General features: G+C 37.3%; 1 protein-coding gene across 16 annotated transcripts in view; it reads right to left on the bottom strand.

Moving 5' to 3' along the window:
* LOC121304555 (E3 ubiquitin-protein ligase NEDD4-like) overlaps window positions 1–24969 on the bottom strand; it is a 155473-nt gene that overhangs the window by 20856 nt on the left and 109648 nt on the right. For 15 of the 16 annotated variants that reach the window (XM_041235849.1, XM_041235854.1, XM_041235863.1 and 12 more), the window contains 6 exons: window positions 15759–15809; window positions 14627–14688; window positions 13682–13784; window positions 11725–11882; window positions 6338–6473; window positions 1787–1957 (listed from right to left, as the gene is read on the bottom strand). In XM_041235849.1, coding sequence (XP_041091783.1) covers window positions 1787–1957; window positions 6338–6473; window positions 11725–11882; window positions 13682–13784; window positions 14627–14688; window positions 15759–15809 — 681 coding nt within the window. Of the gene's footprint in view, window positions 1–1786; window positions 1958–6337; window positions 6474–11724; window positions 11883–13681; window positions 13785–14626; window positions 14689–15758; window positions 15810–16162; window positions 16235–24969 lie in introns of all 16 variants that reach the window. The other variant, XM_041235839.1, reaches the window with a different exon arrangement.

The following is a 24969-nucleotide window of genomic DNA, read 5'->3' as shown; positions in this document are numbered from 1 at the left end:
CATACTTACACATTGTCTTTACTTGGTGCTCTATGTGAACATAAATATGATCACACATATCCAAATGCCAGCACTGTTTTTCATACATTTCATCAAGGTTCTTAGAGAGTACTAGATATGAAGGCCGTTCTGTTTCTCTTTAAAGCAGCAACTTAGGTAAAAATCAAACTTTCTTCCACAACTTACTGCAGTTTTTAATACTGGCTAGGAAAAGCAAGGATACTTGACAGTAGTATGCTCATGACACATTGCACATTTAATACTGAAACCATTAACACAAGGAATAAACTACACAAAAGACTACATATTAAGCTTGTAATCATACCAAAGCTCAGCCTTGGTATTTATCTTGCCAACAGAAGCCATCAATACAATTACAGGCTTATTATACACACTTTGGTGTACTTTATTTGTTATAATTAGTTGTAGCCGTTTACTACAGCTTGAAAAGGTACCCCAAGACCATTTCCCTTCCCTTGTTTTTTTTTCTTTAAATGCTTTTGTTTTGCCACTAAACTTTTGTTTTTTGAAGTCTGTTTGGTTGCCATAGTAAACTGAACTTTCATATTTGTGTCGCTTTATATACTTGTTTATGCTTCCCAGTATACAGATTTTCTTTCAGGTACGCTTTTAGTAAATTTATATCACTCAACATCTTTTTTCTTGTGGAAGCATTTTCCTGATTTTCAATAAACACATCTCTGTCTTCAACAGTAATCTCTTGAAATCTGGTCTAATCTGCCAGTTTGTGTGCTGTGGTGAAGTCAGTTAAGATACCCATGCAATCTGTACATAGTAAACCTTATAATCTTACAGCTCTACATACTAAGACTGTAAACTGCAGGACTTCTAATCAAATCTGTAGGGCTGTAAACGGCTACTATTATTTATGATTAGTGTTTTTTGTTCAGTTTTTTTTTTTAATGTGACCTTATTTTCCACATTCCTAAACTTTTAGCTCATTACAGATTTCAGTGACACTTATGCAGTAACATTTCCTGCAATTCAAATATACCAACAATACAATGTTTTAACTGTTTATTTTACTACAGTACTACTAAACAGTATCTAATTTTGAGAGAGTTGGCATCTTCTATTGGACTCCCATGTATGTACGTACATATGAAGCCGGCAGAATCATTCTGCCTGTACAATGGAAAGACCGGATTTATACTTAAACTTTAGTGATACTGTGAACAGTTTACCCTTACTATTGATTTATTGTATTAGCACATAAGTACATTTATAACGAAGGATGCAGTACATAAAGTTATGCATTTATTGGCCCACTGATCTGTCATACAGAAGGCATTGTATGCAGTTGGCAAATGGGGGGACCCTGATTAGATGTTACTGGTGTTTTGTAAAACTATAGTATACAAAAAAATATCTGAGGTTATTTTTTTTTTTTTGACACTGCTCCACCACTTATTTATCTAAAGTCAATATTTTATTTTGGAATTTGTATTTTATTAATATAGACACTTTGTTTGCCTAAACTCCCTTCAAAATCACTAGATGAGGCAGACAACACAATCCAGCGCAAACATAAAGCACTTTGTAATTATGTTTGCATTTTATAACGTTTCATCAAAAAAAGGACACATACTGTTATGCTTTCAATAGTTTTCAAGCAAATGTAATACCACATTTTTTTAAAGTACCTTGCAATTTAATACTAGCTAAAATTGTTAGTCACAGACTCACGCAGACTAGATTTATAAGGTAATACCATATCACAAAACAGCAGAGGAATAAAGCCCTCGGCAGCTTTGGAGTGACGTACCATGGCAGGGACAAGGTGCTCTCCATTGGCGTCGGGAGAGAGCTGAAGTCTGCGGCTGAGCTCCTCAGAGAACTCCTGGGGGCTCGTCTGAGGGGCACTGGTCGAGGAGGCGTGGGGAGGATCAGACTGGTCTGCTGAAAAACTGGTCTCCTCAGAGATTGTGTCCCAGGACTGAAACAGAAAAAACATAGCTATTACAATTACACAAAAACCAGTAATAGGAAATCCATTTTAGGTGTTTATTCTATTAGTTAATGTTATGTGTAGGGTGACTCAATGTGTAAGAAATGTTATCTCGTGCAGTTTGGGTGAGATTTCTGATTGCTCAAACTGCAAAAAGACATTTCTTATACAACAATGGACACCCTACCCACAACGTATCAACATGTTATAAATCACACAAATGACGAATAGCTTTACACCATTTCGCTCATGAAATGGTTCAGTCCAAAATCAACATATTGTTGTGAGACTATATTATTTATTTAAAAAAAAAAGTGTTGCTGGAGAAACATGTATTTTTTAAAGTTTGTAGTGAATGTCAAGTTTATCAAATTATAAGAAAATAACAAAAAGGTACAGGGTATGTGTGTCTGTTTTTATTTTATTTATTTATTTAACATTTGAATTAGTATTGTCACAGGGTGACATCTGTACACAGGATAAGAGGTACTGGAATTTTGGCAAATACTGCGCTGCGACTGGTTGATTTCTGATACGTGATTTATAATGTCGTTTAACAAACTACAGTAGCACTCAAAAAATAATGCTGTTTTGAGATTTGCTTTTACCACATAAACACTAGATGGCACTGTTTACAAAAAAGAAGCTGAAACCAAATTCAATTCTATTAAAAAGTGGAATTATCTACCATATTTTAAAATCCCAATTATTTTTATGCATCTTGACTTCTCAGTAGTAAAATAAACGTTTTGTATCCTTTTTATGCAAGCAATTATTCCACAAAGACGGTTTTATTCAGCTAAAGAGTAGAATTCAGTTACAGTTGTCCCTTGTTATATACCGCCCCCTTTATAACGCCACCCTCGCATACAGCCAGCTATTCACTCTGAAAAAATATCATCAATATAAAAACCCTTAGTGGTATATTCGAGAAGTTTCATTCTGGTTTTCTTGCTGCACATAGCTCCGGGACGGCCCTTGTCACAGTTGGGAAACTGTCACTAAAAGGAAATGTGGGACAACATGAGCTCGACCTGTGCAGTCTCTCATCAAAACTTAAACTAGAAATTAAGAGTCTGGGGGTCATCTTTGATCCTGAACTACTGAAACCTATATTAGGCCTGTTACTAAAGTATCTTTTTACCATTTGAGAAATACAACCAAACTTAGACCAATTATTTCCGTATCTGATGCCGAGAAACTAATGCATGCCTTTGTTTCTTCTAGAATTGATTACTGTAATAAATAATAAATAATAATAAATCTTCTAGAAATGATTACTGTTCTTCTGGAGTCCCAAAATGTGCGCTATCTCGCGTGCAGCTTGTTCAGAATACTGCCGCTAGAATTCTGACTAAAACCAGGAAAAGTGAACATATTACCCCTGTTTTGGCCTCTTTACACTGGCTCCCTGTGCAATATAGAATTGATTTTAAGATTTAGCTGTTAACTTACAAGACCCCGAATGGATTAGCACCTAGTTATTTGCAAGAGATACTGACCCCGTATCTTCCAAACTGCAATCTGAGATCACAGGATGCAGGGCTGCTGGTTATTCCCAGGGTCAACAAAAGCAACACAGGAGGGAGGGCTTTTTCTTGTAGAGCTCCTAAATTATGGAATGCTCTGCCTTCGTTTGTCAGGGAAGCTGGGACTGTTACAGTTTTCAAGTCAAGACTAAAAACACACTTTTATAAAATGGCTTTCTTATCTTAGTGGGTTTTAATGTAACTTTAAAATGGCTGATTTTGTATTATTATGTGTATACTGTTATTTAAATGGTCTGACTGTGGCAGTTGTATGTGTGACATGCCATACAAATGTATTGTGCTTTGTTCTTTTTTCTGCTATGTACTGTACAGTGCTTTGCGATACTTACCACTCTTTATATCTTCTATTTTATAACTCTGTTTTATACTGAATGTCACAAAGAATCATTATAGGATTTTTTTTTTTCCCCTTGATTTTTCAAATCTGTGTGAAAGCGGCACTTCAAACACTTCCAGTCTCGTTTGTTTCACTGTCTGAAACTGAATGTATGGCCAGATTTTCACTAACAGCCAATTAAAGTAAGTGTGATGAACCAAGTGTATCTATTGGATGCAGCACCATTATGCTAAAAGCATGCTTCAGATGCTCATTACAGTGAGTGCCTTGCCTTTGTCTTGAAGAAAGTGTACTGTATGACTACTAACAATAGACACCTGCTTTAAAATACTGTGGTAAAATAATTCAGTTCAACAGATAAAGTGCATCTATTTAATTCAGAGAACTGCCAAATGACAAGAAGAAGAAATATTCCATTACAAAGACTTGATTATATATATGTAATGTATTACTGGTTTAAATATATTCTAAACTCTATATTTTTTATTTTCCAAGATTATCCCTGCCAATGGTATCAAAACACCTTCACAAGCTTGGTCACTTCACTGTGCAATGTGTATTAGGTCACATTGACCTGCGTTGTTTTTTCTTACTTTCAAAATCATATGATCTGGTTTATACTGTACAGTATAGTATATAACCAACCAAATGGCATCTTTCATTGTAAAACTTATTTTTGCATTATTTAATTTTAATCTTAACCTGACCAATACATACATTTCTGAAACTTTTTGAAGATATTATGAACAATCACTACTGGTATTAAAAATGTCATAATTTTCTTTCAAGACCAGGTCCTCCAATGAAGATCTTTCAGCAAATTAAACCTTGTCTTGGACACTCTGTTGCAATGTTGACCCACCGGTTAGTTATGCATACTATTTGCCAAAAAATTGTAAAGAACAATACGCCTTGGTTTCTTATCCCTTCAATTTCCCCATAATGGTCCTTTCAGAGTGTATGTGTATTTTATATGGGAAGTATTTCTTTAATGAAGTGGAAAAGGTTTCTTCTAATAGAATACAGGAACCACACATCAGAGAAGCAAGCACCTCTAAAGTATAGTGTGTACCAGCAGACTAGTTTTTTTAATTTTAATTTTTTTATTTAGTGACCACTTATTTTTTTATTTATTTTTTCGCCCAATTTGGAATGTCCAGTTATGTTTTTTCTCCTTACCACAGCGAGTCTTCACACAGCACGAACGTTCTGTGGGCGTGTGAGAGTCCTCTGATCTCACAAGCCTAAAGCCAGAATCACTTTTACACTGAGCTATCCAGAGCAGAGATGGGCGGGCTACCGATCACACAGAACAAAGATCAGCCCTGCTTTTTATCCACTCTGAATGTGCTTGGAGTCTGACCAGTAGGGTTCACTGTTGCATGAGTAGAAGGAATCCATGCCGGTTTCTCATCCCCCACCCTGACAGCGTCAAAGCCAATGTGACATCCCCTTCAGAGTCCCCAGCAAAGTTTGGCCTCTTTGCACAGCACGGACGCGAACTGGCGCTGCCCAAGCTGTGTGACTCATCCTGCGCTCCCTGCGGCAGTGCTTTAACTGGATGAGCCACTCGGGGACCCTCTGCAGACTAAGTTTTGAGTATTCATTTTTCTATTTATGATTTAAATAAACTCACTAATGTATTTATAATACAGGTGGTACTATATTGTAATATATGTCTTTTTGGGGGGCCTGCAACAGCTGTATTTGGTGTGTCATTTGGCCCCTTTTCTCTGGTGTTTGACTTTGCTTATTGACCCTTGTGACAGAAACACAATTATTCTTTGTTGTAAATCTCCCTCCTGACCTGTGAGGGCGCTAAGCAACGAGAACAGCGTTCCGTGGACAGGCTGGTTTGACAGTTCTTTCCCAGGGTTCAAGGAAAGTTGGCCAGCCTTGAAGGGGGCGAGACGCCGTTGCATTAACGCATTGACCCGGAATGGAAATGACATGACAGCCGCACACTGGAGAGGCGGTTGCACTCGTTTACCAAGGGGTCATGTGTGACAGCATAAAAGGGGACGGAGAATCGTAATCTTTTCCTTCGTTTGGTTTGAGCATTTAACTGTAAGGACTGTGAGAGACCCCGTGAGAGATAAAAATGTTCGTGAGCGTTTTGTTTGTCCCTAATTGTCTTGTTTTGTAAATTACTAGACGGCTAAACACGATAACAAAGCTGTCGCCAAGGGCCAGCACCAACCCCGAACAGCACTGCACGATCGTCATTAATAAACTGTACCACCCACCATGAGCACTACTGCACGCCCCCAGGACTGGTGACCGCGTTAGTATTAATGTGGGGCGGATATTTGTGTTTGTTGTGTATTGCCAGGGTTTTATTATTTGGTCACCAGACCTGGATATAATAAAATTCCTTTCCAACTGGATTATATCTCTCCTTGTCCGTTTATCACGACTACATCACTCCTGCACCTGTACACATTTAACCAATTTGCCATACCCTGCATAAAGTTTACTTACATCATCCATATCTCTGGTTCCAACTTGCTCATGCTCCAGGTCTTCACTGATGTGTCTTCTGGAGCGAAACACCCGTTGAGCCTCCTGGTTGATCTGTCTGATATTGTTGTCATTCTCCATCTCAGAAACCAAATCTCTGTGCAAAACAAAACAATTAGATTTTAATGATCCTGCAGAGTGCTAGGTTTTACTCTGTAATACCAGTTGGCAGTGCCAAGCCTCAAAACTGGGTCACATTATTTATAATATGACAGGTCTCTTTTAGAAAGGAATATTGAACAGGAATGCCTAAATATATTTGCATTTATGGATTGAAATTGTATTTACATTTTTGGACAAGAGCCTCTTTTTTTTAAGAATTATTTTCATATGCCCTACAGGCATTTCCAGTAAAACGTTATATGCAAAAAAGATCATCTGGGAAATTTCACAATAAAGCATTCATACAGTAAATGTGTTTGACGGCACTCAACTCAACACATTGAACCCAAGCCACACAACATTCATTTTTGGCACAAAAAATATTGTCTACAGACTTAACGTGCACAGCTTGTCAATGAAAACCAGAGCCAGGCAGTACTAAATCAGCAACATTGCTGACAGTCTATTTTGCCGCTCAGCCCCCTGTAAGTAGAGAACTTCACTTTACTGAAAGAACAAAGGGTTACTTCAACATGTATGTAATTAGAAAATAAGGGAAGGACAGATTTCCATTGCTTTTTTTATTAAGGACTTGGATTAAGACTCTGTGAACAGGGCCAAGAATGCCACAATACAAACCCACTAAAAAGAGCTTACATTTTGGTGCACCTCATTTAGCAGTCTGATCTCAGAAAGATCAAAAGGACAAGTACTGAAGAGACAATGCCCCATGCACTTAATTTCCTTCAACTTTTTTTTTTTTTTAAATAAATATATATATATAACACACTTGCATTCTACAACTCCACAACACTGCCACTCCACTTCAGAGAAAACCAAAGCAATCTGTTCTCTGCTCCCTAACAATAGCACTCTTCACCTAATGAAAAACAAAACATTCTTTATTTTCTGTCACCTTGCTCCTTCATTGACATCCAATTCTTCAACACAAGAGTCTCACAGAATGTGTTGTTTAGCACGTACATACACCACACAAACAGATATAGAAAACAAAAGGGTGAATTTGCCGCAACTGGGCTTTTAGTGCTTTGGCCTTGAGTGGGGTGTAAAGCAGTTTGAATCTTACATTTTATATACATACAGTGCCTATAGAATTTCTACACCCCCTTTCAAAATTTTCACCTTTTGTTGCCTTATAACCTGGAATTAAAATGCATTAATTTTTTTTTTTTTTTTTTTTTTTTTTTTTTTTTTTATTTATCTACACATCCTACCAACAACTTCCAAGTGAAAAAAAATTCTAGTTCTTGTAGAAAATTAATTAAAAATAAAAACTGAAATAGCTTGGTCGGATAAGTGCCCACCCCCCTTGTAACAGCAATCCTAAATTAGCTCATGTGTCACCAATTGCCTTCAAAAATCACACACCAAGTTAAGTGGCCTCCACCTGTGTTAAATTGTAGTGATTCACATGATTTCAGGATAAATTCAGCAGTTCCTGTAGGTTCCCTCTGCTGGGTAGTGCATTTCAAAGCAAAAACTCAACCATGAGCACCACCCTACCATACAGGCCAGATTTGTGGAGTGCTTCTTTCAAAAGAACTCCGGGACAAAGTTGTTGAAAGGCACAGATCAGGGGATGGGTATAAAAAAAAATATCGAAGGCCTTGAATATCCCTTGAAGCACGGTCAAGACGATTATTAAGAAGTGGAAGGTGTATGGCACCACCAAAACCCTGCCTAGATCAGGCCGTCCCTCCAAACTGGATGACCAAGCAAGAAGGAGATTGATCAGAGAGGCTACCAAGAGACCAATGGCAACTTTGCAAGAACTACAGGCTTTTATGGACAAGACTGGTCAAAGTGTGCATTTGACAACAATATCCCAAGCACTCCACAAATCTGGCCTGTATGGTAGGGTGGCAAGAATGAAGCCATTACTCAAGAAAGCCCACCTTGAATCCCATTTGAAGTATGCAAAAAAAAACACTCAGGAGATTCTGTAGCCATGTGGCAAAAAGTTTTGTGACATTTGGTCTCTCAATAAAACCTTTTTTCCCCTTAACAGTGTGGAGTATGGTGTGTAGACTGACTTCTAATAATAAAAAAGAGTCCAGGACTAAAAAAGTTAATATGATGGTGGAAACTGCAAGTGTGAAAAATGTAGCCTTGTGGCAGAGATAGGGATTTTGGTTGCCCCCCGCCTCCAGTCAGTGACCTTATAAACTCACCTCACCTTCTCTCACAAAAGTTTTATTACTGTATTACTTTTTAACTTTTGGCAGTTTCTTTTGTTTTACAGTTTTACTCCTTACCTTCACCATTTACAGCATTAGGCACGAACATGTATGGTTCTAGTGTTTTATTTTGATGGCACGCAGCCTGTTCTAGTCAGACAAAGGGCTACTCTTGAAATGCAGATTTCTTCATGGGGTATTAAAAAAAAAATCAAGCTGCCTTCTACACTTAGCTCAGCCACTTTCAATATGCATCTGAGTCCAGTGTGACTAATCAATTACAATGTTAACTTCACATTATGTCACTCACCGCAATGACTCAGTGGATGTACAGGAACAGGGAAAAAGACTCCCATTGTAGAGCAAAAGAGCAAAAGAAGATAAGATTCCTGGTTTTACTATGCATTTACTAAGACACACCTGGTTTTGTTACCTATACACTGAGGCTAATAAAGCACACATTAAAACCTGGAATGGGTGACTGCTATGCAATAGGAGTCTTATTTCCATCCCTGAGTAAACAGTATGCAACACATAGCTTTTCATCCACAAATTAAACTCTGAACCCAACTGAGATCTAAAAAAAAAAATGTAGCAAAGTTAGTACAATTACTTAAATAGATAGTGTACTCTATGTTTTTCTGTGTTGACACTAGAATGACATAATTTAAATTGCGGTGCATGTTTTTAAGATACGGAGCTGTGCTTTCCTGACTTTTCCTAAATATATATACTAATTACCCTGACAAAGAAAGAATCGCGTAGGTGCAAAAATTAGCGAGATAAAATACCGTCACACCTATTCCAACCAGGAACAGTCCAATTGACCGATACATATAAAACATACTAACAATTAAATGTTGCAGAATTATTTGTATTTCAGTCGAGACTTTCCGCCATGCACTAAAGTTTGATTATATCAGTCCACATTCGTCAAGTGAGTGGACTTCTGGCATTTCTATTGTTTCAATGAGCCTCCTGAAAACCCATCAGCCTTGACAGCACACAGCACCAGGCTGTCTGTCTGCACTCTGGTTACTATACAAGTCACTCGGTTTTCTAAGAAATTCATTGTTACCTCAATACACATTGAAAATGGATAGCAGAGGACGCAGGACAGCAAAACAGAGTTTGGAATTACTGCAAATTTCACCAAACAACGATTCTGATGCAGCAGAAATGGACAATGACAAATCTGGCTCTGAAGCAGACTGGGTTTGAGAAGACGAATTTTCCAGCAGCAATGACATAGAGGGCGCAGGAGATCCTATGGGAGAAGAAGCAATCCAGTGGCAGCCCCTGTAAGGATGCCAGCCATTTAACCTGCATCAGCCCCTGCAACTGATCCATCCGCTACTTTACCTGCATCAGCCCCTGCACCTGATCCTGCAGCTACTTTACCTGAATCAGCCCCTGCACCTGATCCATCCGTTACATTACCTGAATCAGCCCCTGCACCTGATCCATCCGCTACTTTAACTGAATCAGCCCCTGCACCTGATCCATCTGCTACTTTAACTGAATCAGCCCCTGCACCTGATCCATCTGCTACTTTACCTGAATCAGCCCCTGCACCTGATCCATCCGCTACTTTACCTGGATCAGCCCCTGCACCTGATCCTGCAGCTACTTCACGCTTCTGCAGTGGTATCGCCAGCACCACCTGGCACTCGAGGCTGGTAATGATGGCACTGTCTGGAACGCTATAAATCTAGGTGGTGAAGCCACAGGTAGAAGTGGTGAACATAATATTTTGAGGGAAGTTCCAGGGCCCACGGCATATGCAAAACGCAACACTGATGAGAGCACATTGAGTGTTTTTCGCTTATTCATTGACATGCATACGCTTCACCACATACAACATTGCAATGAAGGAGAAGTTCAACGACAACTACAAGATGATTCCTGGTCTATGCCCTTGGAGGAATAAGAAGCTTTCATTGTACTATTAAATGACCGTGCAGCATTTGGTGCCAGAAGCCTGGATTACTGTTGATAGCTGTGCCAAATGAGCAAAGACTGTGTGGTAAGTGCACTGCATATTTTGAAAAGCGCAGGATCTGTGTGATTTGTGCCAGCACTTAGACTTTGTAAACGATTGTAAATGAAGACCATTCTGTTCAAATGTTTGTTTATTCATGTAATTTTGATTATAGTATGTCTGTGTATAAAAAAACTTTTTTTATACTTATTTATATCATTTCAGTTGTACAGTTTTGTATGTACATGATATACCTGTATACACACAAAATAATTTTCAAATATTTATTTCATTTTTTACTATTTTTTGAGGTTGCGCTTTATGTAATAAGTCTGGATATAAACACATTTCTGTTCAAATGTTTATTTGCAAAGTTTTGGTTTTGTACAGATGCTTGACAGGATGTTCCTGAATAAAACTATGACTTATATTCAAATGTTTGTTCTTTCATTATAATATTTATGCTGTTTTTAATACGCCAGTCACAGTTGTTCTAGGTATGCCTATAAATGCGTCATTCTCGTGTCAAGGTACTTTGACAAGCTGCTCTTCCGTTCTAGTTTTCTGCCCTAAAATACGAAATGTCAGCTAGAACAGCCAAAGCCTCTTTATATTAGCAAGCACGCCAAAGCAGCAGGTCGCTAGATGGCACTGACTCGCACATCTAACAAGACCTGACCTAAGTTACGTGTATCGATGACCGACTGCTAGAACTGATCTAACAAAAGCACCTTGAACACCCTGACTTAAAAAACATTTAAGTAATTGCAAACATCATATCAAGGAGGACAGTTCAAAGAAAATATGAAAATGAAATATGAAGCTACTTTCAACTGTCATCTCGTATTCACTATTGCAAAATATAACTTTATGCCATTTTAATTATCTACAGTCTCTGATATAACCTGCTGCTCCTTAGGCTGCATTAATACTATTGATGTTTTCTTCCAGAGTGGATTTTTTTTTACCCTCCTAATATGTCACTAAATATAATAAAATACAGTTGAATGAGGTCAACCGTAGGGCAGGTTTATGTATTATAAGGCATTAACTCTCAGACAACTTACACCACCGTTGGCCTTTTCCACTGTGTAGTCCTGGTGTTATGGTTGACATAATATGTCCGGCCCAGGTTATCAATCTTCTCCTCCCATCCAGGGGGCAGCGGGGGTAACTGCTGCTGACGCTGGGAACCCACATCACTGGAGTCAGACTCTTCCCAGCCCTAACAACAGAAGGACAGAGAACATTTTTACAGAAGATAAAACATGGGCCTTTGCATGATTGAAAATACTGTAGTAAAAGCAGCCTGGAGACTTCTGAGGGTGACTGTGGTAAATTGTTTAATGGGGGAATTGAGTCTAACGCCAAGTTCGTATCGAGTTTTTTTATTTTTTTATTTTTATGTTTTTGTCAACATTGAAAAAGGTTTAGTCTTATCTGTCTTCTATATTTTCTTAGATTTTCATGTGCTTGATTACTGTGTTAATGCTTCAATACATAATGATTTGTAAACAAGTAATCCCATGGCAAATCAGTACTTTTCAGCAAGACCATTCATTCATGCAAAGCTGTGTTTGAAAAGCTGTGCCCCAAGGCAAGTAAGTAGCCAACATCACTAATACATTCTACACCAAGATCATTCCTGCCAAGGATATAAAAAAAGCCTTCACAAGCTTGGTCACTTAGACTCAGAAACTGTGCAGTGTGTGTTAGGTCACATTGATCTGCATTTTTTTTTTAGTTTTAAAATCATATGACCTAGTTTATACTGCACAGTACAGTAAATAACCGACCAAATGGCATCTCTCATACAATACTATGTTATCATAATTTGCATCCAAATAACGAGGAACACAATTTCATAACAAAGTCCCATTTACAGGTTCATCTAAATCAGAACTGTGTGAAAACGATGAAAAAGTAGGTCACTGACCCACTTTCAACGTACACTGAAAGAAAAAGTATAACAAATTGCCTGCTTTACATGTAGTTTAACATATCCTCCAGCAGCCTAACTTTACCTAAGTTTAATTAAATTAAATACCAGTCAAAACGCACATATTAACTAATATTTACTAGCGCAAAATTCTGTATGTGTGTGTGTATATATATATATATATTATATAGATATATATGATATATTTATGATATAGTAGATATATATATATATATATAAAACCATACCATGACTAACTCTGCACAGTTAAATCAGTTAAATTATATTAACACATTTACCATTGTTTTGCACTGAAATTTTTCCTCATAAGGAATCCAAAAAGTTATTTATAATCCAAAATGTGTACAAAAGCAAACAGTAGCCTCTTCTTAAGACTTCTTCCCAGTTAGATTGTAAAATACAAATGCCCTCACTACAGCGTAACCAGAAAATACAGTGTATGTATATTAAATAAAGAGCAAATCTGTGTTTGTGACAGACTGTGTGAACACTACATACAATTAGTTATGTGACGTAATCCCCTCATCTGTAATACAGAATAAATAGGTAGGGGGGAACGGAAAGGCTAAACATCACATTTCACAGAACTACATTGTTTATTTTAATTTAAAAAAAACAACACATAAATTAGAATATTGTATGAAAGAACTGTGTTCTCTCTCTCTCTTGCTCACTCCTTGTTCACCACTTGCTATTGCATATGCACGATTAAATTTGTCACCCCTTGATCTTACCCCAACATTTTGACAACTGTCATTTGCAGACAGCTTATACTGGTGTACATGTCCAATATGTTTTACGAGCAAACACTTAATGTTCCCCTGGGAATAAAGCAACTTGGCTTTGCTGGTGGTACATTTTCAAGATGCCTACTTTCCACAGTGTTCTACTTCTTTTATATTGCTTAGTTTATCACAACGAGACTACAGTAACAGAGGACACAAAAAAAAAAACATCGGACTGAATAGATTGTAGCACTTTAGAATGTGGCTGTGTTTACATGCTGTCATATCTCATACGACTGTATTTACAATAGAAAGATGGAAACCGCTCTCTTACTGTACCTCAGCTTCCTCTCTATGTTCCCCGTTTTCTTCCTCCTGACTCCCACTTTTTGGTAAATAGGCCATTTTCAAGCGCAGGTATCCCTTCACCCTGGACTTGTGGCTGTAACAGTAAGTCATTGATTATAAAAATTGTAAAGTTTAGGACAGAAATCACAAAAAACATACATACTTCACAGAAAATATGATTACGATTTTAAATCTTTGTTTGAGCTTTTCATTTTTTGATGAATAGCTTACATTGTATGTGGCTGAACATTTGTTAGGTTAGAAGGCTAAGTGATCACCTCATTATCAAATCAATTCAATTGATCAACATCACTCATATGATCTGTTTAGACCTCACAGACAGATACAGTAACTGGTATATTGTTAGATATGCTTAACAGGCAAATTACAAATGTTACACAGCTGCTGTATATTCAAGACTTCATAATGCTGTTATTTTGAGATCCTGGCATCCCTGAAGAGCTTGGCTGGACTGGACAGGGGAACACTATTGTTCAACAGGCTGAAAGTGAATGTTTTGTGGTGATGTGTTTATTCCTTATTTTTAATGGACACAGCTGTAGTGGCGAGTGTGCAGGCGTAGTGGAGAGCTTAGTGGTTTGGATCTCAAGACGCAGATGTATTTTCTTTTAAAAAGTTGAAAAAATTTGAAAAGGGTGTAGCACCACCATGGCCAGCTAGAACAGTTCTGGTATGATGAGGAAGAAAGGTTTTGGAGTGACAAATGCTTATTTATTAATGCATATCCACTCAAATTCCTTCAGTGTAATAATATATACTCTGTTCTCCAGATTCTCCAGTTTTGTTCTTTTCCTCTCCTTGAAAGGAATACTAGGACCTGGTCCATGCCAGCAAAACAAAGCCAAACACCATTACAGAAGCTCCTGCCCCCTTACCACTTTGCAAACCTTTTAATAGCATGCATACAGCACTCACCTTCTTGGTCTAAGCAAAAAGTCTTTAAAAGTATATGGACGCTCCATTGTCGGATCCTCTATCTATTTAAAAGAGAAAAATAGTACTTTCTTGAACACTTAAACACACTGTTGCTGGGGAAAACTGCAGAATCAGTGCTGACAGTATATATTAAAACATTTATTGAATAAGTTACATACTATTTCATCTGTCTTGCACATATATTGACTCACTTCTGGTAAACAACCAACACCTGAAAGTGTCTTTCTTTGACTTTTTGTTAAACAATCAGTTTTTAATTAAAGACGTATTAAAGCTTTTAAAAGATATGGTGACAAAGTTAACACGTCATGCATGAAACCCGTTTTAAGTACTAAATATTTGCTACATAACTTTACAACCACTAAAGTTAAAACTACAGCAGTGTTTGAGCCGTAAAATTCAAGAATATTTGTACACTAGCTGTCATGAATTGAAGTGCCAGCAGATTTGTTTAGCTCAAAACATCACCATTTACAACAACTCGCCAACTGTTGATTCCAAACAGGTGATGTTAAGTGACTGCTTGTATATGTAGAAAAACATAAATGAACTTATCTCTACCAGCATTCTATATACCAACAGATTGCCTTGTGTATACTTATCTGACCAAAACGTTTAACATCTTGGGTGCATACAAACAAAGAATACCCTAGATGCTATCTAAGATACAGATATATCTCTGTTTTTTTTTCTATATGGTATCCAATTAACTATGAGCAAATTGTTTTTGTTACAATCAAAGATGTATTGAGTGACGTGGTTCAGTTCTTTTTCATAACTTTGCTTGATCATGTTGCCCATAGTATTGTGTGGAGGGATTGGGGGCTAATTTAGTGACCATAACCTCTAATTACATTTCTAAATGCAAATTTTAATCATATAAAATAAATCTCTAAAGGGACTCACAGAATAAAAACACAATTTGCCATGCCCCATCTACTAAAATTCACTTGGACCAGAATATTTTTTTATTGAAACATTAAGAATTATTAAGGTTTATTATTTTTGAAATCAAGTGCCCCAAACTTAATTTTGCCATTCATTCTTTTGCTGAAAAACAAGAAGCAATTTTGGTGCAGATACAAAAAAGTTACATCCAAAAAACACTTACTGGCAAGTGGTTAAGAGGCACATCAACCTGTCCCAGGAAGTCATCTCTTGTCTGAAAAAATAAAAAATAATAATAATAGTAACACTAGTACAGGCATCTTTAAAGCTTTGGTGGCTTTTTTAGAAAAAAAACTAAATTGATAAAAGATAGGAGTGTTTTAAAAACCATCCACCCAATCCAAACAGAACAGTATGTGGTGTCCCTAGAAATATATACCATCAGCTCCAAAAACAAGCTTTCTCTTCACAAGACAAACAAGCACCAGCCTCCCAGCTATAGAAAAACTAAAACAAGAATTACAGCATAAACAAGAAAGGTAGAGGACAGCCCCAAATCACCAAAGTGCAGCTCACTGTGCCCCGTTTTCTGATTACAGGTTTGATTCTGATATTGATAGGGATTACCTGTCTACTGTTATACTGCCCAATCGTGGAGTGCTCATGAGAAATGTGCGCTTTTTTGCTGTGTGTAGCCACCTAAGGAACACAACCATTTTAGGGATGGAATGAATAGCTGAGCAGTTCAAATATTGGAATGTAATAGTGTTCATGCAGGTAGTTTGGTATAACAAAGACCTGCTTTTAATATATATACACTACCGGTCAAAAGTTTTAGAACACCTCAATTTTTCCAGTTTTTATTGAAATTTATGCAGTTTAATGTCTCAACGTACTCTAAAATTAAAGCATAGAACAAATAAACAATTGGAGATAAAAAAGAAATCATGTAATCGTTTTGGTTAACAAAACTGAATCTAAATTTTTGACTCATCAAAGCAGCCACCTTTTGCAGATATAACAGCCGAACACACTCGTGGCATTCTTTCTACAATGGATATCAAATATTGTTCGGAGAAGTTTTTCCCAAGACTGTTGCAGAAGTTCCCACAAATGCACTTGTAGGTTGCTTTGCTTTCACCCTTCTGTCCCGTTCATCCCAAACCAGCTCGATGGGGTTTAAGTCTGGACACTTTGCTGGCCATTCCATGATTTGAAGCCTACCATCTTGTTCTTTTCTTCTCAGGTAGTTCTGACATAGCCTGGAGGTATGTTTTGGGTCATTATCTTGCTGTAGGATGAACCCCTGACCAACTAGGCGTATACCAGAGGGTATTGCATGGCGCCGTTTTGTTTCAGGGTGCCACTCACTCTGTGCAAGTCGCCGACTCTGGATCCAGCAAAAGGGCCCCAGACCATCACGCTTCCTCCTCCATGTTTGACAGTTGGTGTCACACACCGAGGAACCATCCTTTCGCCTACTCGACGGCGTACAAAAACCTTGCTTGATGAACCGAAGATTTCAAATTTTGATTCATCGGTCCATAAGACCTTCTTCCAGTCTTCAGTAGTCCACTGGCGGTGCTTCATGGCCAGGACAAGCCTCTTTTTCTTATTTTGCCATCTTAGCAATGGCTTTCTTACTGCCACTCGACCTATCAAACCTGCAGCTCGAAGTCTTCTCTTCACAGTCGAAACTGAGACTTGCTTACTTCGACCAGGTTTAAGCTGTGCTTGAAGCTGTTGTCCTGTGAGCCACCTATCACGTAAGTTGTTGACTCTCAGAAACGTGTCTTCTGATTCTGTTGTGGTTTTGGGTCTCCCAGACCTCTTTCTGTCAGAGTTTCCTCCAGTTTCCAAGTGCCTTTTGATGGTGTAGGAAACTGTGCTCAGTGACACTTTGGCTTTCTTTGCAATTTCTCTAAAGGAAAGACCTACACTTTTAAGGGTTATAATGGTCTGTCTGTCTTCCTTTGTTCATTGCCTTTTTCTCGCCATTATGATAGTAATATACTACTTCCTGCAGTACAATACTGTCCAAATAATGCTTAAGAGGGTGTAGTAACAGTCTGTTCCAACACTGCTTTTACACAGACAGAGGGTTTGTAAGTAATCAACAAAAGTTGGGACACCTGTAGGAATTGTTAGCATCAACTTTCAAGGCTTAATTTACTTCCATTGCTGCAGAACATCTGTAAGTTGTTAACCCATTACTTGTTCCCTGAAAAAGGCCTTTTTGTATAACTCTGAAATGTATATTACTTTTCAGTTTTTGGTAACCTAAACTTTTTTTTTTTTTTAACCTCTGGCAGTTTACCGCTTGCCTTTGTACCATTTCAGGTTATTCACTGGACTTGAACTGCTTAAATTTCAATAAAAACTGGAAAAATGTGGGTGTTCTAAAACTTTTAATATGGTATATATATATGTGTATGTGTATATATATATATATATATATATATATATATCTTGAAATGTGATGTTAAAATAAGCTACAGTAGGTACATGAGGATCTGTCACAATGTTTTATTCCAGTCCACTTTATTCTGATTGTCATTTTTAAATACTTCATGATTTCTAGCATTGGGAATGACAATGCACAGCTGAAATTTCATGGGACAGTGCCCAGGTTTAACTTGCCCAATGCACTGCTTTACTAGCGGAAATATCACGTAGTACATATACATGAGATATTTAAGAGAAACCCTGTTCTTTTTATTAGTATAGACAGGTAGGTGTCCCATGACCCACCATTTTCATATTATTTTACAAATTTAAAAATGCTAGATAAAGTAGGCAAATAAAAGTCAAGGAAGGTGACTTGCATAGCGCCAACATAATACATCAAAATAATAGTTTACTTAAGCCAATAATCTATGAGAGCTTGCTGTCAGTCTCCATTGCTTATGGAGATTTCTTTTTGTTGAGCCATTCAGACATAGAAGTTGCAGCTGCATGAAGAGAATGCAGACGTAGCCACTGTCACATGTTACTGAAAGCTCTGCTGTGGGAAACATAACACAGTATAATCTACTCTACTCTGATTATAGGATATAGTGTTTGTACTGGCTTTTTATTGTGAATCATGTAAACACAGGTTAAAGTTACACAATCAGCTAACTATTGTAGTACATAGTTACCCCTCCCCGAACTTTTCTCAGAAATAAGCTTGCTGACTAGCTTGTTTATTTACAATCCCCAGGTAGTTTTAGATGCCCGTTAAAAGTCAAAACACCTACCCCCACCCTCTGAAACTTGCTAACTGTCACTATGTTTTGGTATAGGGATATGCTCTTCAACTTTTCTTCTATTTTAAATGGTAACAACCTTTAATATGTAAAACCAGATTTATAAATAATACAGGACACTACTTCTTTACGTTAAATGTATGCATCACTTATTTGTAGTTTGTACCACTAAGATATGCACTGTCAGTAGTTTACAATTTTACAGTAATATATAACATTTCCTTTTATCTATTTATTGCAATTTTATAGTTTAAACTGTATATTCTCCAAAAGTAGTCCTGGGCTATTAAGTCTGATTCTATTCACTAACTGTAGTTTGCTGGGGGAGGAAACAATTAAGAGAAAAAGTATGTCAACAACATTACAGGATACACCCATTTTCAGTATGAGATCAAAGGCAGCAACCATCTTAAAAATGAAAATAAATACAGTAAATACATATAGTAGTCCCTCGCTAAACCGGACATGTCAGGAGGCAGACACGTTGTCCGAAATAACTTCTGGTTTTTAAAAAAAAAAAATAGCTTAGCCCTCTTGTATTCATGTACTTAATTTGAGTGATTTAGTAGGATACTTGTATCTGTTCTTCCATTTATTTTCTGGCCTGTTCTTAGTGTCAGAATAACAGTGTTTTTTTTTTTCCCCAGTGTGTCTCTTTGGACCATACAATTCAGTGACCTAGCGTCACACTTAATGTGATATTACTAGGGGACATACGTTGTGTCTGGCATATCCCAATGTACAGTATAACAGTGTCTGTATTAGCCAGGGACTACTGTAAATAAAACCCATTCTAAACTAAGCCTGTCAGGCAGCACACATTCTGCGGGGAACCAGATTTTAAAATATATCTTATTCACTCTCGTTCCTCAACACTGAACATCGAACAGCTACATCTGCTGAAGGAAAACAGAAGGTATTCAAAGAGCTGCAAATTCTATCTACAGTAAATACCCAGTAGTGTACACGTGTCTCCTGGTTTAACAGCATGTGCTGGCCTACTCACTAGAAAACACCTTTAGTCGCATTCCCAACTGACTGCGGAACTCACATAGTGAAACCGGTAATTACAAAGAGCAAAGCAATGCTTTCCTTAAAATGTCAAAGGGCACTTGAATAAATCAGTGATTCTTTACTGTAATGTATATGTTTACTTCAGCAATTCACTAATTATATGGTTTATACATGTATTCAAACTATATCAGATTTGTACATTGCAAATCTGATAACAGTACAATATAAATAATATATATTTTAAAAGTAAATGTGGGAGATGTCCAGGACTGAGAAGCACAATGCCAGCTATGGTGACAATAAACAAGATTATACAGTAGACTGGTTTGGTATAACAGTCTCATCTCGGACCATTACAGTACCTACCAAAGTAGTCTGTATTCACTTATAATTTCTTAAGTGTTGCATATTACTGCTTAATTCAATACCCAACATCCAGTTTACCTAGTCAGCCTCTGCTACATTCCAAGCATTTAAAGATATCCAATAAAATAAATTACAAAAGGAATAGGTGGGCTATTTTCCCATCCAAATACATGGTTTTCATTTCCTGACTTGGCAGAAAAAGTCTGCAGGGAAAAAAGCAGTCCTGAAACCTTTCTTGGTGCTTAAGAGAAAAATATTATGACAGAGATACAAGTATGTTTCCATAAACAGCTGTGCCTTAATTAAACAGTTTTGAAAAAGGAAGCTATTATGCAGCTATGCAGTATGAACAGTTCTTGTAATTATAACAAAGCAGACATCCTCCCTTCTGAGGGTTTAAAGCAGTACAGTAATTGCCGCACCATGCTCTGCAGCAAGTTCTTTAAGAATAATTAGCAGGCAAGTCGGACAATGCAGAAATCCGTTGGTCGACACCCCATGGCAGGCTTCCTGTTTTTGCACTTTGCCTTGCCTTTGCAGTTTTATAAAACTGTGATGTTCATGCTCAGATGGAGCTTAAATGACACATTGGGTGAAGCAGCAAGGGCAATACAACAACATTCCTCATGCTGTTAAGAAGGAAGGGAATTCAGAAGCATAAAGGAATAGTTCCATTCATTCTGTCCAGGCTTTACTCTCAACCCAGCTATCTCACTGACAGTTGGAAGCAGTTTCCCTGCCCTTTTCCAGTTCACCACACAGTACTTCTGTACTTCTGGCTGTGACTGATGGATGCGAAAAAACAGAGTATACATTATCTGTCAATCCTGTCTAGTATTGTATGTGAGGTTGTAACTCCTGTCGTAAACTAGCCAATCAAACCCTTTTTCACTTCTAAAGGGTTACTGACCAAAATAACCAGCACATCTATAACTGATACAGACTGACCTTGTTGAAGATAGTAGGAAAACCTCCTGGTCCCCATATAACATTCCTCTAGGCATAATATTATAAATTTAAGGGTATGTTTAAGGGTCTTTCCATGCCAACTCAACCAGAAAAGGGACATTCTGTTGCCCGTCCATCTCAGATTTTCCAAGAAATATTCACCTGGGGGTTTTCTGACACACTGAATTCAGAAGTGAGAGACATTTTTTTTTTTTTTTTTTTACAAATTTCCCCTTCGACTTGTGACCTTGCAAAGGTCAACCTAAAAGTGAGAAAGTCCCACCACTGGTCATTAAACCCCCTTGAAATTTGAATTTATGTTATTTGTACCAAGTTCAGGGTGTAATAACTTCCGTAGGGGGGACTCCAACAAATCCAAAGATATGTTTGGATAGATGTTCATGAGATATGAAAATATGCTGGTATCTAGGGATTTTGGATTTTTGAAGTTGCATTTGTCATGCATTCAAGCATTGCTTGTGGCCACTTTGGTGAAGCTAAAGTGCCATATAGTCCTATGCAAACTGGCTGTTTCTTCAACTTTGCATTCTCTGAGGATTGATCTACAGGAAAAGGTAACAGTATGTGCTTCCACTGACACTAGCTTGGAACTGAGGGGGTTATGAACTTGCATGAGACTTCTTTGTTATCATGACATGTATGAAACTATCAAAACCATACTTAGTTGGGTTTTAAAAACTAAATTCACGGTTTTTCTTTAAAAAAAAAAAAAAAATCTTCCTTGTTTACAGCATCGTTTAAATACAACTGTCTATGTCATCGAAGACCTCCTAAACCAAAGACTTTCAGTTGTGCCAGAAATTGACTGAATGGACAGCATGAGAATGTAGCAAATGGCTTTTTCACAAATGGTTAGTCAATCAATTATCCCCTTAGGTAGGAACCACAACTTTACTATCACTTTTTGTTTTTTAAATGTAGTTTCAAATGTATCATCATAACATCTACAGTAAGTACCAGGTCCCAGATGCAAGTTCATAACCCCTCAACTCCAAGCTAGTGCCATTAGATGCCCACATTGTTAATTTTTCCTCTAGATCAATCCTCAGAGAATGCGAAGTTGAAGAAATACCCAGTTTGAATAGAACTATGTGGTACTTCAACCTCACCAGAGTGGCCATAAGCAATGCTTGAATGCATGAAAAATGCAGCTTCAAAAATCCCAAATCCCCAGATACCAGCATATTTTGCTTGATGCTTGTAGATCTCATTAACATCTATCTAAACATATCTTTGTGATTTTCTGGAGTCCCCCCACGCAAGTTATTACGGCCTAAACTTGGTACAAACAGCAAAAATTCTAATTTTAAGGGGTACAATGACCAGTAGTGGAACTTGAAACCAAAAGCTTTTCACAGAATTTGGAAGACTGGATCCTAAGGTTTTTACAGCAATACTTACATTTTATGACCCATATCCTCTATAGGGTAAATAGTTAAGCTGAAGTTTCGAATAAAACTTGTAATTACCCCTAGTCTTGCAATTTGCCAGATGCGAGTAGGGTGCTCCTAGTATTTTTCAATACAAGTAGAACGAGGTGCTGCACATGTATGGTAGAATCTAAATTGCACCCAGCAGGATTTTTCTGGTCAAAGTCCCTTTCACCCTTTAGGTTGACCTTGGCAAGGTTACAGGTTGAAAGGGGCATTTAAAAAAATTGAAATAAAATAATGGCTAAAATTTCTGAACTCTGCGTGTCTGAAACCCTGTTGAATTCTTCTAGAAAAATCTGAGATGGATGGAATGGCCCTTAAGCATGGTAACACATCATCTAGTCAGCCCAAAAAAGAAGCCATATCCCTTTTGTCTGAGTAATTGCTGTAGCAGAGGTCACACAAGATCATTAAAAACGTTAAGAAACATAGACCACTTTCATCTATTTATTTTTTGTTATTGTATATACTGCAGTCAGATTAGAGTTACAGACAGGTGCTAGGCCTTACTTTAGATAAATCAAACAAAAGGTGACAGCAAAGATCAGAACAGCTAAAAACACAATACTGGATTTTAACTGTAGGAAGGAAAGCACCGATAAACAAGCAGAGTTATCTTTATTTTACTGTATTTGGAAAATGCAAGGTAATCCACTCTTTATTTGTTTGTTTATTTCATCAAGCTACTTAATTCAGAAGTTCAGAAGTAAATAATCCATTTTGTTAATTTACACATATGCTTGTCTCCCAGTCCTGCCAATTCAATGAGAGCTGAGCATATGCCATAGACTGCAACAATATGCTGTTCTATTATTAGGCATGGTAACAACCTGCCCACAGAAGTCTCAGACAGAAAATGAATGTCGGGATTCTCAATTAGTATTTTCTTGCTAGAGTAAAAAAAGAAAAAATGTAGCAGTTAAACTTACTGGTAAATACTATATATCACAATAACTCCCTGTGGTAAAGCATCCTGATCAGGGCTGGTCTGCGTCTTTCAAATAGTACCCAGAGTCAGGAACTGCGGTTCAGTGCTGCTTTGCACACTTTTATTGGTTTATAACAAAACAAAACATTTATACAAACAAAACAACACCCATGTTTCTTCTATCCTGGTTCCCTGTGCCCTCTGCTGCCCACAAACAAACACGTTACTGTCTCTTTTATAGGGTCTAATTAAGCAAATTATTAGTTCAATTAAGGGTCTAGTTGAGTAATTGAGAGCTCGGTTGGAATGAAAACCAGAAGACACAGGGGGTCCCCAGGAACGAGTTTGAGAACCCATATTGTAACATTATGAAATAAGGCACTGCATGGTTGACCATAACAACCATATCCCAAAGGTGTTTAAAACAAAATGTGTAGACATCTGCAAATAGTCCCCAGGACTATTGAGAAAGGATGGAATTCAGGAGCAATGGTAAAACACCTCCAGAATTGCATTACTGCTGTTATCAAAGTAAAGATAATAACAGAAACTCAAACTAAATAAGTATAATTTTATTCGTAACATGATGTTGCCTTTTCTATGGGAGATAAATGGAAGGCTGAAAAGCACAACACATACCAGGGAGAGATCGTCATTACACTCTGACCAGGCACATTACAGTGTTATGGTCAGTACCACATGTTTAAAAGGCTGTTTGTGTAATAGAATATCTGGATTACAAGGCAGTTGTCCAAGCTGACATGTATTTAATCAAATGTGTGCAGTGGTAACATTCTTAACAAGACACTCCAATTAACCCATCCCATATTGACAGTCTTCTTTAGTTAACAAAGCATAAAAAGCAGTACAGGCAACAAATACATTTAGTAGGCATATATGCATGTATGTAAGTACATGTGTGTATTTAGTAGCCTACTTCACTGTCATTGGATTATTAATTTAAATACATTTATAAATACCAAAATAAACATAATAAATTTATTGACCTACATATATTTTGTTGAAGCAAGGTAACACATCATCTAGTTAGCCCAAATATATACACTGCTGTGCACAATTCTTAGACATGTTGCATTTTTCTACTATGATGCATTATGAGCATCAACAATTTACTCAAAGCCTCCACTAGTGTTTTCTACTATTATAACAACCTTAAATTGCATAAAGAAGGAAACACTTTGAGTGAAATAGCTTGCATCACTCAATTTTCAAGGTGTGGTATCCAAAGCATAATCAACAAATACAGAGAAACATCATCTGTAATTGACAAACACAGGACTGGAAAACCCAAAAAGCTGTTGAACAAGGATGATCAATACTTAAAGATTATATCCTTAAGGAATGGGAAGATGACAAGCATTGACTTGACAACAGAACTGGCAGAAGACACAGGTGTCGTTGTCCATCAAATCAATAGTACACAACACAGAAATTGGACTATGGAACAATGGTCAA

The sequence above is a fragment of the Polyodon spathula genome, chromosome 2 (assembly GCF_017654505.1).
Source record: "Polyodon spathula isolate WHYD16114869_AA chromosome 2, ASM1765450v1, whole genome shotgun sequence".
Lineage (NCBI taxonomy): Eukaryota > Metazoa > Chordata > Actinopteri > Acipenseriformes > Polyodontidae > Polyodon > Polyodon spathula.
The sequence above is the reverse complement of the archived record's forward strand: the minus strand, read 5'-3'. Positions and strand labels throughout refer to the sequence as shown.